Source organism: Mustela nigripes, chromosome 6 (genome assembly GCF_022355385.1).
Source record: "Mustela nigripes isolate SB6536 chromosome 6, MUSNIG.SB6536, whole genome shotgun sequence".
NCBI lineage: Eukaryota > Metazoa > Chordata > Mammalia > Carnivora > Mustelidae > Mustela > Mustela nigripes.
The window spans coordinates 13812345-13832203 of record NC_081562.1 but is presented as its reverse complement, the minus strand read 5'-3'; the positions used below and the strand labels follow the sequence as shown (position 1 = coordinate 13832203).

The 19859-nt window shown below is 40.9% G+C and overlaps 1 protein-coding gene across 2 annotated transcripts in view; it reads right to left on the bottom strand.

Moving 5' to 3' along the window:
• Positions 1–19859, bottom strand: part of SYN3 (synapsin III) — a 453479-nt gene that overhangs the window by 409720 nt on the left and 23900 nt on the right. For both annotated transcript variants that reach the window (XM_059402159.1, XM_059402161.1), the window contains exon 2: positions 6866–7313. In XM_059402159.1, the coding sequence (XP_059258142.1) occupies positions 6866–7176 (311 nt within the window). In that variant the 5' untranslated portion in view covers positions 7177–7313. The remainder of the gene's footprint in view (positions 1–6865; positions 7314–19859) is intronic.

Below are 19859 nucleotides of genomic sequence, written 5' to 3'. Positions count from 1 at the left end.
TTCCAGGGCAGCTGAGTGTTTTCTGAGAAAGACTCTCCCTAGGGCATCCTTGATCCTGAACTCTCCCATAATAGTAGTATCAGCCTCTGGCAAGAGCATCTATTTGTTTGTTGATTAAAGCATCTGTGTAGCCTATCCTACCTTGTGCCAGGTACTGTGCTAGCCTCAGACAATATGGTATTCAAACAAGGGAGGCTTGTTTAAGCCTTACCCTCCTGGAGCTTATGCTCTAGCACAGACCATAGCACAGGCAAACAAACTGGACACACAGGACAACAGGAGGGAGAGGAACAACAGGCTTTTAACTGGAGCCTTTAACATTCCTGTGAGCTCAGTGGTATGGTGACAGTGGTGGCATTACGGTCCCCACTTTACAGAAAAGGAAACTGAGGCTCGGAAATGTAAAGCGGCTTGGCCAAGACCACAGAGCTGGTGACTGGCAGAGTTGGGACTTCAGTTCTGACCTGCCACCTGCCAGCCCTGAGTTCTCTGCATTTTATCTCCCTTCCCATTTTAACACTCTTGGGAAACATGTCTGACATGTGTTAGGAAATCACATATTTAATATCAGAACACCAGGAGAAAGAGCAGAAAAGATCCTGCTAGAGCCTTAAAAAGAGGAAAATAGCCCAAAGGCAATTTCTACGAAGGTTCCAATTCCCAAACCTGAGATCACAAGTGTCTGGATGGCTACAGGAACCTCTTTTCCTCCTGGCACCTTATCGTTCCAGCTGCCCACACGACTCCAGCAGGGTGGAGCTGCCTGGCTTGAGGTGGGGCACTTTCCTCCGAGGGTGAGGTCACCGGGATCCTGTGCTTGGCTGCAGTGCTGTTACATGGAGTCCTGCCACTCTGTCTCCTCCCACTGCTCTCAGACACTGGGCGTGTGTGGGTGTGTACATGTGTGAGCCTCCCAAGCAGGCTCTGCAGGCCAGTGCCCTCACACACAGCACAGGAGGGCTTGTGCTCTGGCAGGAGTAGGAAAAAAGACAAGGAACAGGGGTGTCCAGAATGGTCCGAGATGAATCCCAGATGCCACTGACATCCATTTTGATTTTGGGCTCAGAGCCTCAGTTTTCCTTAGTTATAAAATGAGAATAGTAAAAGTATTCCATAGAGTTGTTGGGAGGATAGAATTAGAAAACTATTTATTTAGCACAATGTCTGGAGGTGGAAAGTACACAAATGTTTGCCACATGACAATGATGAAGACATGACCCCATCCCCAAAGAGCTCATGATTTGTTCATCTGTGCATTTGTTCATTTTTTGACCAAGAATTTTCAGCATCTACCTCGTGCCAAACGCTGAAGTCCTGTGCAGGGGTCAGCAGGAACTGTGGTGCCATTAGAAATGCCTTTTAAGAAGTTAGACCTGTTCAAGTCCCACCCTAGCCACTCCCACCTGTTCTTTCTTGAGCAGGTGCATGGTCTCTGTGTTCTGCTTCCTCACCTGTATAACACCCCCTGGGCAACTCAGGAAGTGACTATGACAAGAGCTCTCTTGGCAAAAGATTAATGACCAGCTCTGTGAAGAGAACTGAAAGCCCTGTTTTGTAGCATTTGCCAGTTTCTGGGGTATAAATGCTCTCATGTGACTACTGTGACTTTCTGTTGGATTGAGTATGAGATGAGAGGGGAAAAAGGAGATTTCAGAATGTCACCAAAGTCACTCTTTAGTTTCACTGTCACCATCTCCACCTGTCATTATCAAATAACTTATCACCTCCAAAGTCACTCATTCAGTCATCAGACATTTCCTAATTAACTGCCTGCCCTGTTGTAGGCACTGAGATGCAAATAGACCATCTGGGAGTGGGTGGGGGAGGGTGGTGGTGGGGACACAAATTATCATACAGCATCTCTTGGTGAATCTAAAAATGCACAAGGTACCTTATTGGGTATCACCGATCATTATTTAGGAGGACAGTGTAGCCTGATACACTCTGGGCTGGAAGGACAGTAGCAGAGGGGTGTTTCAAACCAAGAATACTTTCTTCATTTCCTACCCAACAAATAAGAGAAAAAAGAGACATAGGGAAGGGTGGAGAATTGAAGGGAAGGTAACAATAGATCATTGTTGAAATGGAATAGCAGACATTCTGGGAACAAGGCCATGGGTGAGGTAAGAGGAGAGGAGAGCCAGAGTTCTACAAGCTACTGGAGGGAGGGGGTGGGGGCAAAGGCTTAGCTGCTTCTATCCCCTCACCTCAACACCCTGTTAACTCAGCTTCCTCCAGGCTCTGGAGGGCTTAAAGGCAAAACCATGAGCAGGGAGGTACATCCGACCCAAGCCTGAATATGAGCAATCTCTTTTTTTGTCGCGTTCAATGTTCTGATTTCAAAATCAAACCTGGGGTTCTGGTATATTCAGTGGGCAATAAAAAAAAGCTTTGTGCCAACTTTCTTTTAACAATCTCAAATAGCAGTCTTACAGTTACTCCCACACTGGAAAATAAAGAGCCAAGATTTTATACATAGGTGAGTAAAAACTGAAACCCCTCAACTCTATGTATTATATTGCTGACTTTCAAGGTAAGGTGAGTTTCATGCCTCATTATGCCCATTAAAAGTTATCCTCATTGGACTGGAGGGGGGCAATGACAATGCTAATTGAACACCAACTGTTGAGCACCAGGAATATAAGGAAGAACAAGACACGGGCCTTGTTTTGGCAGAAAAGACAGCCACCTAACAGCCAATGAGAACACAGTGTGAAATTACTGTAGCACAATGCAAAATGCTCTAAGTTAAATAAAGGAGGTGGCTGTCAGCACTGTTGGCAGGTTGCAGTGTGTCAGGGAAGACTTCACAAAAGAGGTGACACCTGAGCAGTCTTTTAAGGATGAATGGATGAATGGAAATTGGACAAGTGAACAAGATAGGGAAGAGTATTCCAGGTAGCAGGGAACAGAAGGTGCTAAGGCAAATGTGTTTGAGAACTACAGGCTGTTTGTTAATTCTGTGGAATAAAGAGTACAGCAGGAAGTGGGGCTAGAGACAGAATTAGAGGGAGGCAAGCAAGCTGATGACTTGATTTAAATTTGAGGGCAATGATGCAGCAACACAGGATTATAATAGGGGATGTGTGGTGGGAGCAAACTGATCAAGTCTGTGTTTCAAAAAAAATTACCCTTTGGTTACCACCCAAGGTTAACATGGAAGTTAACCAGGAAGTCAAGACTGGAAACCCGGAACCATTGAGGCTGCTGAAAATTCTAGGCAAGAGAATGAGTGGACAGGCAGTAGGGCTGAAGAATACTGAGTTTAACATCCATTTATTTTATTTCTCCTTTCCCTTGTGGTTCTCAAGATTGACTGATTTCCCCTCATCCCAAAGGACAGCACCAACTTGAGTTCAGACCTACTACTGAGCTGGCCCAAAGTTCCCTAAACACCACTGTCCTAGCTGGGCTCTTCCAGGTCCAACTCCAAAAGGTGGTGGGATCTTACAAAGCTCAGCATGAACTGTGTTTCTCAGCAAAGTATCCCTCTGTTTCTCCTCCAAGGATGAAAGGTCCTTCCCCCCAGGTCACTGGGCAGGTATCAGATAGTCCTTGGGGGGCCCAGGCTGGTCCAGAGTATCAAGCTGGCCTCCACCAGGAGGGGGAGAGAGGGAGTTTCTTGCAAATTCTCTAGCTACAGGGAAACCTGATTCTGCAGGAAAGCCCAGAACCCAGAATGGGAAGACAGAGGATCTGGGGCTGAGAAGGGAGAAAAGGGAGCAGCATTGTTCCTGGTGGGTTCACTCTCAGTCTAGACAGTAGCTATCTCCCCCTTCATTATCATCTCAAAGGGGGAGGGGAAAGGGGCCTGTGAACTGGCTTCTCCCCTTTAACAACTTCTTCCTCTCAGGAGACAGTTTGCACAATGGAAGAGGGGTTGGGCAGGGGCTGACTCAGGCAGCCCAGGCTCTGCCAAAGCCACCCCAGGACAGCGGGGCTGGCTCGCCACCTGCTGGCCACTCCTGGTGGCCGGGGACAGGCAATCCTCAGGAACTCGGCAGAAGAGGACTCGGATTCCTAAGCAGCCTGCATCGATCTGGGGAAAGCTGGAAATGAATTAAGATTCAGAGATGATAGGAAGTTGAAGAATCTAAGATGGAGTTCTGCAGGAAAAGCTGGTGTGTCTGCAGGCAGGAAGTCTCTATCACAAATGTCCAATGGATGCAGAACGAGGTTCCAGGTAAGTTAATGAGTGTCAGTTTCCCCCTTCTCCCCTTTATTAGCTACTGAGGGGCAAGAAAAGGATTGTTGCTTTTGAGGCCCAATTAAAGTGTGAGTATAACAGGCGTGATTGAAAGAGACTGGGAAACATTCCTCTAAGCCAAAATTGTGTCCCCCCTCAGTATGCACAGTTTAAAATTCACCCATTAGTCATACCTGTGGATTAGAGAGATGGAAGGCTAAAGTAAAATGTGAATGCTACTTGGATAGGAGAAAGAGATGATGGGGATTAAGGAGTATACTGGCCGTGATGAGCACAGAATGATGTATGGAAGTGCTGAGTCACTATACTGTACACCTGAAACTAATATAACACTGTATGTTAACTAACTGGAATTTAAATACAAACTTCAAATAATAATAAATAAAGGTTACTTGGGTGAGGCCATTCATTGCATTTCAACCTCATTCACTGTGCCCCTACACTATACTACTTACCCCATGGACACCAGGAGGACAGAGATTCGTTAAGAAGCAACTTTATCATTCAGGAACTAATAGGCATGAGTGATTAATAGAAAACTCTGGCACTGAGATCAATCGTAATCCACTCTGCCCATTATTGGGGATGAAGAGATTAAATAAACATGCCTATAAGGGGCTGCCGTCAGGATGACTAATGTTGCATAGAAGGTCACAAATAGTCTCCAACAGTGACATACACCTACTGTCTATAAGACACATCCTAAGCACTTTTACAGTAACTGAGATTTTAACCCAATTACATACATTAACTCTACAAGGTAGATACTGTCTTATTGACATTCAGGTGCAGTAACTTGCAAAGGTCCTTCAGCTACTATGGGGTAGAGATGGGATCTGAATCCAGACGGCTTAACTCTGAAGTCTGTGTTCCTCACCATTGTACTGTGCTGTCATTTATCAGTTCAACCTCCATAGAGAGAGTTAAGTTCCCTGACAAACAGGTTTTTAAAATAACCCCTGACCACTGCCATATCATGGCAAACCCTGACTGAGCTAGAGATAACATGGCAGAGAATGCTCCAAATCAAGGTCAAGCACTGGGTTAAAAAGAAACAAGAGGACTGCAAAGGCCGTGTAGGCATTTTGATTACTGGGTGGACAGGCAGCAGAATTGTACAGGCAAGAGTGCCTGGAAGCAATATCTCTGCAGAAATCAACCGCTATGCTCAGGACATAAAGATGGTGCTTACATAAGCGCATGAACAAATAAACAAGGCGTCATGATGACAAGTTCAAGCAAGCAGCAACACCAAAGATAATGCACACTGGATCAGAACAAAGGCCGTGCACATAACCATCTTGCTTAAGATGAACTGATTTCTTAGCAAGAAAGTAAAGACTGCTATCTACACCTGCTGAACATGCTCCCATATTGACTGTACTGAATATGTATTACATGCTATAAATATCCCACTCCAAAGCACAGGCTCAATCGTTCCCAGCCTGAGTTCACTTCTGAAGGAATGAATGTGAGTACACACATGCATGTGAGAACAGCAGAGCTTCCGGCATGCTCAGTGAACAATACGCATTAATTTATTCACCAAGACGTATTTACTGAGAGCCTACGATGTGGCAGCCTTTGGAGACATATGCATGCAACCTTAACCTCCAGCCCCATGACCTTGTATGGGTCTGTCAGAAACACCCTGGATGGAGTGCCTCCATGTCTCCACATTTGGACTTAATTCCTGGACTGCAAATTCTATGCCTCAAATTAGGACTGATACTATTTATCACTCCCCTCTACCAAAAATTTGGTATAGAGCCCTATTCTCCAACTGTCCAGATCCATGTGAACAGGGTCTGTTCACCACTCACCTGAGCACCTAAGACTGTGACTTACACTTGACTGGTACTAGTAACTGCTTGTGGAACAACTGCTGCAATGACCTTGACACATGTGCCTAGTCTCTGCATCTGGAGAGCTTATCATCTGTTGGCATGCCCAACATCGCCTCTGCTCATGCTTGGTGTTAAGAGAAGAGGTTCTGGAGCCAGACTGCCAGTACATGGAAGACCTGGGATACAAACCCAGGGACTCTGGTCCCAAGGGTGTTAGATAAGGACCATGGGCCTTGTGTTCGTTTCTTTTACCCTCATAGCAACCTAACTGAATGGACAGAGGATGGCTGAGGCTGAAAGATAGTAAGCAACTTGCCAGAGTTATTCTAGATTTTTAAAGTTTTCCATTTTTAGGAAGGTAATATGGCACACATACCATATATTATGTAATACTCCCGATGAGCTCTAGACAGCACCCCCACAGCAAACGTATTAACATGTAAACTAAGCTTGCAGTAGATCATATGATCAAGCACAGTGAGTAGTATAATGAAGACTATTATAATCTCACTTTCCCTCAGACCAAGCTTTGTTGCCAAATGGATTATAAAATATTTTTCAGTTTTCAGAGCTTTTTGGTTTTAGATTTACAGGTAAGGGATTGGGAGCTATAAATGTAAAGCAAAAAGCAGATGCCATGGTGCTTGGCATGGAGCAACCACATGATAAACATAGTTTGTTTTTTCCCCTCGGCCTAGTCTCTGATACCACAAAGCCTCTCAGCTCCCCCCGCCTCCCACCACCCCAGGACTGAGAGAAACCCATTTCCTCTCTTGCCCATTGGTGGAAGCTCCTACAGATTCTGGCTTACCAATCTGTGTGGGCATCATCGATCACCAATAGGATCCTGGGCCTTTGAACAATGGGAGCAGAGGGACCTGGAGGCTCCATCAGCCCTGAGGGGGCTTGTGAGGTCTGCTTCATGGCACTGGAGAAGGAACTAAAGAGGCTGGATCCTGGAGAGGAGAAGGAGGCTGCCAGGGGCTGGGGGTGCCTCCTCTCCATAGCTGGGGAAGCAGGAGAGCTGGTGGAGCTGTCTGGGCGCTGCAGGTCTGTCATGTAGCCATTGGGCAGGTTGGCCACAAAACTGCTGTCAGAGAGGCGCCGCCGGAGGAAATTCATGGCTATGGATGGAAGAGATGGCTTGTTCCTACTCAGACTTGTTTAGGTGAGGCCCAGAACACAGGCTACCAGGGAGAGGAGGTCACAGAAGAGCCAGGGGAATCCTGCACAAGTCGACTTCAGCTGTCTTTGCTAACCTGTGGAAACAAGCCAACACATACATTAGTGGAAATGACCTCCACCCCTTAAGAGCAAATAGATATGGCACCTTCCTGCCCCACTGTTGGGGGCAATATAAAGTGGGACATCCTTTTGGAAAGGACTTTGGCAACATGTAATTAGAGCATAACCTTTTAACCTATAATTTCGATTTTCTGGAATTCTATCCCAAGAAATGAATCTCAGTTACTGGAAAAGCCTCCTGCACAGATATATTTTCCATGGCATTATTTACACTAGCAAGATACTGGAAAGAATTCCAACCTTCAGTCACAAAATAATGAATAAATAAAGTACAGCACAGTCACTCAGTTGAAAACCTTTGACTATTAAAAGAGGGTACTTATAAAGAGATTTTAGTACCATAGAAAATAATTCATTTGTAATTAAGAAGGTCATGCTACAAGTTTATTGGGACAGAATGACTACAACCACATAAAGGACGAGATAATATAACTTTGGAAAGCAAATACACTGGAATGTTAACCATAATTACATTTGGGTAATGCAATTATGTGGTTTATTTTTCTTTTTCTTCCCACTTACCTATATTTTCAAGATTTTCTAGAATATATATTGCTGCGGACTGAGCTGTGTCCCCCAAATCCATGTGTTGAAGACCTAACCCTTAATGCGCTGGTAACTGGAGATGGTGCCTTCAGGAGGTAATGGAAGTTACATGAGGTCATGAGGGTGAGGCCCTCCGGATGGGATTCATGGCTTTATAAAATGAGACACTAGCTTGCTTTCCCTCCATCCAGTGAGGACACAGGGAGAAGGAAGCTGTCTACAGGCAAGGAAGAGGCCCTCACCAGAAACCAATCACGGTGGGACCCTGATCTCAGACATCAAGCCTCCAGAACTGTGAGAAAATAAATTTCTGTTCTTTAAGCCACAAAGTCTGTGGTATTTTGTGATGGCAACCCAGAATGACTAATAAAACATATGTATTGCTTTTCTGAACAGAAGGAAAAAAGTTAATTTAAAAAAACCAGATTATTCACTTGAGATCTAGATAACCCATTGAGAAAAATAATTATTTAAATATGATTATCTAATTATGCAATTAATTATATAAATGATGCAAAAAACTCATAGAGTTTTGATTATTTTATATTTTTATAGAAGTAAAATTTACTTCCACTGAGATGCACAGTTCTCAAGTGTACAATTCTTTGAGTTTTGATATATGAATACACTGATGAAAGATTTATTATATTTATGCCATCTCAGGAAGTTCTCTTGTGCCCATTTCTGGTCAGCCTACACATCTTCGTAGACAAAACTCTTTTGATGTCTGTCACTGTATGTTAATTTTACCTCTTCTTAAACTTCCTATAAATGTAATCATATGTATTAATCTTTTTGAAGGGCTTCCTGCCCTCAACAGAGTGGTTTTGAGACTGATCTAGGCTACATGTATCAATAGACATTCTGTTTTTCAATCTCAGAGTAGCACTCCACCAGATGATTCAAACCACAAATTTTTATATCCTCTCCTGTTGACGGGCATTTGAAATGGTTACAGCTAGAGGGTATTATGACTAGGATTGTTATAAGGATCTTTTCCTTAAGCATTTTTGTGGAAAAAGAAAGAATGGGGGAAAAAAGAGTGAAGGGGAGACTTTTCTTCAGGAAAATATCTAGAAGAAAATTTATTGGATCACAGGGTAGAAGTATGTTTACCTTTATAAGAAACCATCAGAAAGTTTCCCATAGTCGTTGTGCTAGTTTGCACATTTCTCCTAAGGGTTCCAGTTGCTTTACATCCTTCATAACATTTGGTTGTTGTCAGTCTTTAATCTTAGTGGGTGTAAAATAGTGTCTAATTGTATTTTTAATGAATTTTCTCTAACATTTAAGGAGGTTGAGCAATTTCCATGGGTTTACTGGCCATTAATATATCTTCTTTGGTGAAGTATCTGTTCAAGACTTTGGCCCATTTTTAAAATGTGGGTTGTTAATATTTTTATTATTGATTTGTATTATTTGACTAGGAGTTCTTTGTATGTTCTGGATATAAGTCCTTTATCAGATATGCACATTGTGAACATTTTCTCTGTCTTTGGTTTGCCATTTCATGTCCTTCGTGAACAGAAGTTGCTAGAATAAAATAACCCTTACAAAAAGTTGTTTCCTTGAAATAAAAACGTTCCAACAAGAAAAAAATTTATATTATCAGATTACACTTCTGTATTTTGGCTATTAGGAATATTTTATATGTACATACAAAATGTATATATACATACATAAGTATATATATTTATATGTACATATATGAAATCTGTTACATAAATCTGTAGATGTTTTGATAAACAAAAGTTTAAAATTTTATGAAGTTCAAGTTACCAGATTCTTCTTATTAGATCTTTCTGTATCCATTTAAAAACCTTTGCTAACTCCAAGATCATGATGATATTGTCTTCTAAACTCTTACAGAAACTGAATAGTTTTAACTTTTCTATTTAGGTCTATAATCCATCCAAACTTGAATTTTTGAGTGGTGTGAGGTGGGGTTCATTCACCTAGTTTTCCAGCATCATTTATGAAAATATTTTTTCTCAATGAATTGCTTTGTTTTTTAAAATTTTTATTTATTTTTAATTGCTTTTCAGTGTTCCAGAATTCATTGTTTATGCACCAATGCCCAGTGCTCCATGTAATATGTGCCCTCCACAATACCCACCACTAGCTTCACCCAACCTCCCACCATCCCCCTCCAAAACCTTCAGTTAATTCCTCAGAGTCCACAGTCTCTCATGGTTCATCTCCCCCTCCAATTTACCCCAACTCCATCTCCGCATGTCCTCTGTGTTATTCCTTATGCTCCACAAGTAAGTGAAATCATATGATAATTGACTCTCTCTATTTCACTCAGCATAATCTCTTTCAGTCCCATCCATGTTGATACAAAAGTTGGGTATTCATCCTTTCTGATGGAGGCACAATACTCCATAGTATATAAAGACCACATCTTCTTTATCCATTCGTCCACTGAAGGGCATCTTGGTTCTTTCCACGGTTTGGTGACTGTGGCCATTGCTGCTATGAACACTGGGGTATGGATGGCCCTTCTTTTCACTACATCTGTATCTTTGGGGTAAATACCCAGTAGTGCAATTGCAGGGTCATAGGGAGGCTCTATTTTTAATTTCTTAAGGAATCTCCACACTGTTTTCCAAAGTGGCTGCACCAACTTGCATTTCCACCAACAGTGTAGGAGGGTTCCCCATTCTCCATATCCTCTCCAACACACGTTGTTTACTGTCTTGTTAATTTTGGCCATTCTAAATGGTGTAAGGTGGTATCTCAATGCAGTTTTGATTTGAATCTCCCTGATGGCTAGTGATGATGAACATTTTTTCATGAGTCTATTAGCCATTTGTATGTCTTCATTGGAGAAGTGTCTGTTCATGTCTTCTGTCCATTTTTTGACATGATTATCTGTTTTGTGTGTTGAGTTTGAGGAGTTCTTTGTAGATCTTGGATATCAGCCCTTTGCCTGCACAGTCATTTGGGAATATCTTCTCCCATTCCGTGGGTTGCCTCTTTGGTTTGTTGCCTGTTTCTTTTGCTGTGCAGAAGCTTTTGATCTTGATGAAGTCCCAAAAGTTCATTTTCGCTTTTGTTTCCTTTGCCTTTCGAGATGTATCTTGAAAGAAGTTGCTGTGGCGGATGTCAAAGATGTTACTGCCTATGTTCTCCTCTAGGATTCTGATGGATTTCTGCCTCATATTGAGATCTTTTATCAATCTCGAGTTTATCTTTGTGTATGGTATAAGAGAATGGTCAATGAATTGCTTTGGTGGCTTTCTTGTTGCCAACGAATTGTATATGTATGGGTCTATCTCTGGACTCTTTATTATGCTCCATTGATTTGTTTGTCCTTAAACAGTCTTAATTACTGTGGGTTTACAGAAAGGTCTAAAATCAGACAAAATGAGTCCTCCAACTTAGATTTTGATTCTCAATATTGTTTAGCATATTCTAGGTCCTGTTTTCATATGCATTTTAAAATCAACTTGTATGAAAGAGTCTATTGGTTTAGGATGATATGGTTTAGGATTATATAGAGTTTACAGCTCAATTTGGGTAGAAATAACATCTCAACACTACTGAATGCTTTGTTTTATGAACAGGGTAGAGCACTCTACTTACTAAATACTCTTTAGTTTCTCTCAGAAACGTTTTATGTTTTTCAACATAGAAGTGTTGCACATATTTTGTTAAACTGATTCCAAATTATTTCTTCTGTGTTTTTTTTGGGTGAGGGGCAGGATGGTATTTTAAAAGACTCTGTTCTCTAAGTTTTGTTTTCCATTTGTTTGCTGCTAGTATCATGTATTTGCCAATTTTGTCAGTACGTTGATGTGATAAAGTCAATTGTTTCTAGTGGTTGTTTATAGAGTTCCTAAGATTTTCTATTGATGCAATCATGTTATCTACAAATAGAGACGTCTTTATTTCTCCTTTTCCAAACTTAATGACTTTCCTTTTTTTTACCTTTTATATTACAGTGGCTAGGACCTCCACCATTGAACAGAAATGATGAAAGTAGACACCTACCTTTTCCCAACCTTAGGGGGAAAATGTTCACAATTTCACCTTACTAAGATGTTAGTTGTAGGTTTTTGTACATGCACTTTATCAGACTGAGACAGTCCCCTAGTAGCCTTAGTTGCCTGAGATTTTTATCATGAATGGATGTTGAATTTGCCAAGTGATTTTCAGTTGAGAAGAACTATAGTTTTAAATTCACTTATTTGTTTAATGTGGTAAATTGACTGATTTTCCAAGGTTAAACCAAACCTACATTCCTGAGATAAATCCCACTTAGTTATAGTAAATTGCCAGTTTTACATATTTATATATTCAATCTGATAATATTTTGTAGAAAATTTTTACATCCATGTTGATGAAAAATATTGGTTTATAATTATCTTTTCTGATAATTTCTTTGCTAGATTTTGGCACTAGGATTAGGCACTAGATTTTGGCACAAAATATGCTGGGAAATGTTCCTGCCCTTTCTTTTTTCTGAAAGAGTTTATGTAATATTGGTATTATTTTTTTCTTAAATTATTGGAAGAATTCAATAGTGAAGCCATCTGGGGCTGACGTTTTCTTCATGGAAGTTTTAAATAATGAACTCAATCTGTTTTATAAATCTATTCATATTCTCTGTTTCTTATTTCAGTATTTGCAATATGTGATTTCAAGCAATTTTGTCCATTCTTGGTTGTGAAATCTACTGGCATAAAGTTATTATAAATTTTTTAAATTATCCTTTTACCTTATGTAGGCTCATCAGTGATTTTCCCTGATATTCTTGAAACTGGTGATTTTCTGTCTCTCACTTTTGGATTAATCTGCGTTTCTAGGAATTTACAAAATTTACTAATCTTTTAAAGAACCAATTTGCAGCTTTTCCAATATTCTCCATTGTTTGTTTTCTATTTCACTTGTATCTGTTCTTTATTCTCTTTATACTTCCTCTCTTCTCCTTACTTTGGGTTTAAGCATTTGATTTTTTTTCCTACATTCTTAAAATAGAAATGTAAATCATTAATTTTAAACCTTTCATCTCTTCTAATATAAGCATTTTTTTTTAAGTTTTTATTTATTTGACAGAGCACAAGTAGGCAGAGCGGTAGGCAAAAGAAGAGGGAGAAGCAGGCTCTCTGCTGAGCAGGGATTCCTACCTGGGGCTTGATCCCAGGATCCTGGGATCATGACCGGAGCCAAAGGCAGCCACTTAACTGAATGAGCCGCCCAAGTGTCCCTAATATAAGCATTTAAAGTAATGTATTTCCCTTTACACACTGCTTTTAAGCTACATCTCAGAAACTAGGCATTTCATTATTTCATTTTTGTTTAATTCAAATGATTCTTAATTTATTATTCTTTTTTGACTCGTGTATTATATAAACGCCTTTAATTTTCAAATTCCACTATTTCAGACAATTTATTATTGTTGCTTTTAATATTCATTTGTGAGCAATGAAAATAGTCTATAAGGCTTTAATCCTTTGAAATCTCTGACATTAATTGAAATTAATGTTATGGCTCAGTAGTCTCTATCTTGATGAATGTTCCATTTACACTTGAAAAGAATGGGTATTCTGCAGTTGTTTAGGGTAATTTTATAAATATCAATTAGATGGTTGCTGGTCAGTTTCCTTAGCCAGTAAGATGACTCTGCTATGGTGATTTGTAAGCAGGAAGTTTATAGGAGAGTACTCCCAAGATTAACAGCTGCAGGCAAGTATGAAAAGCAGAAATGAATTGAATTGCAATGCAGTTTTAACAGAGGCATCAGTCAATCTTATTGAGGATGGAGCCGGGCATCTCTTTAGCTTTCCTCATTTTCCAGCCACTCTCTTAACCTATACTCCGTCTGAGACTTGTCAAAGCAATATAACTGCCACTTCCTGCTTTGGTTTAGCTGTTCCATGCCATGTGGACTGGGGAATGCTTTCAGGGCAAAAGTCACATAAATGTAGATCTCACTTAGTGGGTTTGAGTCTTTTCTTTCAAGGGTAAAATCCCCTCCAGATTCTACCTACTTTTTTGTTTCTCTCCAGGAACCTCAAATAGTTTCTTTTGAATATTTTACCCAAAGTTTATAATTATCATCTATGAGAGGATTAGTCCAACATGAGCTACTGAGTTACTAATCAGGCTGAACCTTTTCCATTTTTATACTACTGGATAGAAGTTAATAAAATACTAGAGTTGATGGGACTTCAGAGATTATTTAACAACCCCTTTGTTAGGAACTCTGGTCAATCTTACAACGGCGGGAATTCCACACCTGGAAGACAAATCACCTCATTATCCTTTGACCAACTCCAATGTTAGTCAAAGGCTCATCCTGTAACTTCTCCCTACTGCAGGTCCCAGTGGAGCTCACAGTGATAGAGGAAAGCAGATAATAAATAAGTAAACAAATATTCATGGATCAGGGCAAGTGCTAGTGAGGATTAGAGTGATTTTATAAAGATTAACATGTGGTTGGGCCAGAGGAGGCCTCTCTGAGGTGAACTTTAAGCTGAGACATGGAAGACGAGGGGAAAGAGAAGTATACTTCTCTTGCAAAGGCCCTAAAGTAGGAAAGACCTAGATACATTTGAAGAATAGAAGGAAGGCCAGCCCAACCAGAAAAAAGATGGAGATTTTTTTAAGAAAATGTTTAGAGAAATAGACAAGATCATGAAGGACCAAACAGATGATTATTTAGATTTTAATTCATGTGTGAAAGTAAGAAAGAGAGAGACATAATTTAGTCTGCCTGGCCACTGAGTAGAAAACAGACTGTAGAGGATATGGGTAGAAGCAGTCAGACCAGTTAGGAGGCTGTTGCAGGCATTTGGATCCTTAGGTGTGAAAGACAAAAGTTGGATGATGTGATTTGCAAGGTATCTTCCTGTTCTGTGGGTGACTCACTTCTTGTGCCATTGGACACTGGATATCTCTTCTGTGCTAAATGTAATCTGATAGTGAAACAAAGTGGGGATGAGAGGGATTCTGGGAGGGAAAAAGGACAGGAATTCTCTCTGGGACAGAATGGAGGAGGCCAGGGTAGTACTCAGCCCTATGCTGCCTCACAAATGGCCACCAGAGGGCAGGAGTGGCCACACCAGAAAGGAAACATAAAATAAAATAAAATACAACTTTGCAAGCTTACTTCTTAGAGGCTGTGGCAGGAATGAAGACTTTACTGGGAAAGGTAAAAAAAGGCTGAAGACTTCTCAGAGTTGTTGGTTAAGCCACAAGACAGAAATAGGTGTAAATCATAGGGGCACAAATTTTTCATAAAAGTGGGAAAGACGGAGCATGTGGGTGGCTAAAGGGAGCCAGGGTGGCTCAGTCAGAATCCAACTCTTGATTTCGACTTGGGTCATGAGACTGAGCCCTGTTTTGAGCTCCCCACTCAACAGGTAGGTAGTCTGCTTGAGATTCTCTCTCTCCACCTCCCTTTGACCCTGACCTGCTAGCACTCTCTAAATAAACAAATAAACAAATAAATAAATAAATGAAATCTTAAAAAAAAAATGTGGGAAAGACTCCATAAGAATGAGAGCTGCCCCGCAGGGTCGGGCCTGGTTAGTACTTGGATGGGAGAATGAGAGCTGCCCCATAACAGTAACACTGGCTTCTTTGGAAAAAGATAAGCAACTGATCAGCCTAGACAGGAGAGTGAACATCTCTGCTCAGATGTCTCACAGATTCACTTCCAAATCCACTTCCAGATTCACTTCCTTGCTCATTCTCAAATGAATTTATGCACTTGGGCCCCCCACTTCCTGCCAGAAGTACCACTACCTGTCCATTCGCTCAGACCAGAACCTGGACTCATATTTCACTTCTTCTTGACCTTCACCATTTCAGCACTTAGTCACCAGGCCATCAGTGCTGTCTCTCCCAACATCTTCAATATCATCCACTCTCCTCCATCATTCCTACCATATACTTGGTTCACATGCTGATAAATTTAAAAATGAGACAGAGACCTTAACAGACATCTCACCAAGAAAGATAAGACAGATGGCAAATAAATATATGAAAAGATGTTCCACACTGAATGTCATCAGGAAAATGCAAATTAAAACAACAAAATACTACTACACACCTATTAGAATGGAACACTGACAACACCAAATGTGGGCGAGGATATGGAGCAACAGACGGCTGATGGGAATGCAAAATGGTAAAGCCACTTTGGAGGACAATATGATGGTTTCTTATAAAACTAAACATGCCCTTACCATACTATTCAGCAATCACGTTCTTTGGTATTTACTCAATGGAGCTGAAAACTTATGACCATGCAAATACCCGCCAGTCTTGTTTACATTAGCATGTTTACTCATATTTGCCAAAAATTAGAAGCAACCAAGATGTCCTTGAATAAATAAACTGTGGTAATCCAGATAATGGAGTATTACTCAGTAGAAAAAAGAAATGAGCTATCAAGCCATGCAAAGACATGGAAAACCTTACATGTGCATTACTAAGTGAAAGAAGCAAGTCTAAAATGCTACATACAGTATAATTATAATTCCAACTATATCACATTCCAGAAAAGGCGAAATTATGAAGACAGTAAAATGATCAGTAGTTGCCAGGAGCTACTGGGACTAAGGGGTGGGTACTGAATAGGCAGAGCACAGAGAATTTCTGAACAACGTAAATATTCTGTATGATACCATATTAATGGAAACATGTTAGTATACATTTGTCCAAACCCCCAGAATATACAACACCAAGAGTGAACCATAAAGTAAACTACAGAATTTGAATGATTATGATGTGTCAATTTAGATTCATCAATTGTAACAAACATATATACCACTCAGGTGGGGAAGTTGATAGTGGGGCAAGCTATATGTGTATACAAGTAGGGGCCATATGGAAATCTCTGTACCTTTCCCTTAATTTGTTGTGAACCTTAAACTAAAACAAAACAAAACAAAACAAAACAAAAATGCCCTTCTGGGAAAAAAACAGGACTTTCTAAGTGCAAAGCCTCTACCAAACCCAGCGAAAGACTCTTATGGTCTCAGCATCCTGGTGCTGGACACAGCCAGACAGAGGAAGTAAGCCTGAAGGTTAAGCTCACAGACCCTGGAGCCAGGCAGCCTGTGCTCTAATCACAGCTCTGCTACTTACTAACTACCTGGCCTCAGGTAAATTTCTCGACCTCTCTGTGCATCAAGTTTTCTCATCTGTAAGATGGGGATAGTCTAATAGTATCTAGAATATATCTAGAATAGTGCCAGCATATGATAAGCAATCTGTTTTAGCTGCTATTATTATTCTGTTTTTTAGACAGTGTGCATGTCCCATTCCTGAAGGTCTAAACAGAGTGGTCAGCATTAGTTTGAGAGACAATGTGCCAGGGACTGCAGTATTTACATGAGAACTGGCTTTAGAAAGGATCTGCCTTTGAAACCCAGCACTGCCCCTAGCAGCTGAGTAACCTATGCCCTCAGGTTCTTGATTTGCAAAGCAGGATGCTAATCCCTGCCCTTCCTACTTCACAGGGCTTGGAGCCTACCAAAAGAAAATGCATTAAGTTGTTTTTCAAAATATTTACTTTTTAAGTTAACATAAAGTAAAACAGACTTTTTGGTGTAGAATTCTATGAATGGTAATGCATTTAGGTAAACAACGCCACAACCAGGGTATGCGTAACAGTTCCATAACCCCACACGGAATTGCTTTTTAATCTTTCAAGTGCTTTGCAAATGTCAATGGCATAATGTTTCATGGGCTATTACCTGGATCTCCTACAATGGGACATTAGTTAAGGAACATTGAAAGCCCTGCACATGTCTTAGAAAATAAAGAAAGATGAATTCTAACGATTGAACTTCCTGCTCACCAGCTGCCTTTGCCCTGGCTGTTCCTCCACCTGGAACACTTTCTCTGGAAACCCCCATGGTTCACTCTCTCATGTCATTCAGATCTTTGCTCAAAGGTCACCTTCTCAGAGGGGCCTCCTCCTAGCCACCCAATGTTAAACTGTACAGTACTTTGGGTCTCTCCTTCCCCAATCCACTTGTTTTTTCCATAGCATGCACCGTCTTCCATAAAACTATATACTTATTGGGGCACCTGGGTGGCTTAGCCAGTTAAGCACCCCACTCTTGATTTCAGCTCAGGTCATGATCTCATGGTTGTGAGATCTAGCCCTGTGTCAGGCTCCTCACTTGGCAGTGAGTCTGCTTGAGATTCTCTCCCTCTGCCCTCCCCACCCTCCACAGGCACTTTCTCTCAAATAAATAAATCTTTAAAAAAACAAAAACAAAAACCCTACATACTTTTTTTTTGCTTATTGCTGATTCTCCGTTCCATCTGATAGAAAGTCCCCCAAGAATAGAGATTATTCTCTGATTGGTTCACTGCTGTATCCCAAGTGCTTAGAAAAGTAGCTAGCATGTAGTAGAGGGTCAATAAATATTTGCTGAGTGAATATGTTTAAAATAACCTGAAGGAAATTAAACCACACTCACCTTTTGCTTGTGAAGTCTAGAAGTGTGATTATATACAAGAAAAGCAGCTATATGACACATAACCCTAAGCTGAACCACAACTGGAATAATGCAAAAGAATATCTGATCTAATTTTTAGCGAGCTCCTCCCTCATGTAAATACAGCAAGTCTCATAAATTCTCTTTCCATCTTCTGTTCAGCGAATGCTGACAGATTTTCTTCTTCCTTCCCCATTAGGAACCAGCATTTGAGTAATTAACAGCTGCTAAAATCTTTTCTGCATGAGCAGAAAGTTTAAAAATTCATGGAGACAACATGGGCTTGGCTTCATCAATATACTGATGAGTAAAGGTGGTGTGGGAGCTAGTGTGAGCCTGAGAATCCAGAGGCTGTGCCACTCAAGTTGCAAAGCTAAGAGATACTTAATTTCCTGAAGAAAGGTCAAACCTGCATCTGCCAAGGGAGCAGCTCCATCTCCACATACAGACAGACCTGCAGAGTCTTTCATCTGCAGAGCTCTGTTTCAGCCACATCAACATGAAAGTGTGTGCCATCTTTGATGAGTTCCAATCCACTCACACAGGCCTTGATCTCCTGTGAGTGGCAACACTCTTGTTCCCACAGATGGGACACCGCAGGTCCCCAGCCAAGTAGGACTCGGGCTTTAGAGCTAGGATTTATGGGTGAGAGAGGCTTCTGCATCAGTAACTCCCTCCCCTTGCTGAAGAGCACCCCGGGGTATCAGAAATGTTATGGGAGAGAATGTCCCAGAGTTCAAGAGAAGTGAAAGTCTTCCATTTATTTGAGACCACCCATACTAATACAAAATATATTCCAATAGAGAAATGCCAAAACAGGCTCACAAAAAAATATGCATGTACATGAGCATTTACATAAAACAAGTTCAAGTTTTTAACCTAAAATTATAAAGGAGGTATAACTGTTATCTACAAAATAACCACAGGATTCATTTACAGACAGAATTTATAAAGCTTTTCAGGCAGCATCACGTAGGATTGGGACATGAGCTTAGTGTTACCTGACAATCACACTGGCTTGTCTCTGATTGATCCAGACCTTCATCTGAACGTCATGTCAAAAATCCAAAAAGAGGCTCTTGATCACCTGAGGTCTAGAGCTAAATGGCCATTTTGGGCCCCCTCTGTGATTGCTGACCATGATGGGCCCTTAAAATAAATAAAGGTGACTTTTAGCAATGTTACCTTAATGTAAAATAAACTATATGCAATTTGGGGGGTATGTTTATATTTCTTCCAGGGATTTTCATTCTAAACTCTTGGGCCAGAGAGCTATGCACTTTGGTGATCAATTAGAATGCAGACCCCCCTGGGCAAGCCCCACTCCCAAGGGTTCTGCTTCTGTCATGGCTTCAGATTCACTTCATATCCACTAAAGCTAAATGCCCAAAGATAGCTCCGTAGTTCTCCTTCTGCTGCTTCTTCATTGCTCCATGGATTATGGCATCCAATCTCATCTCTCTCCTCCCTGCAGTGCCAGGCCATCCT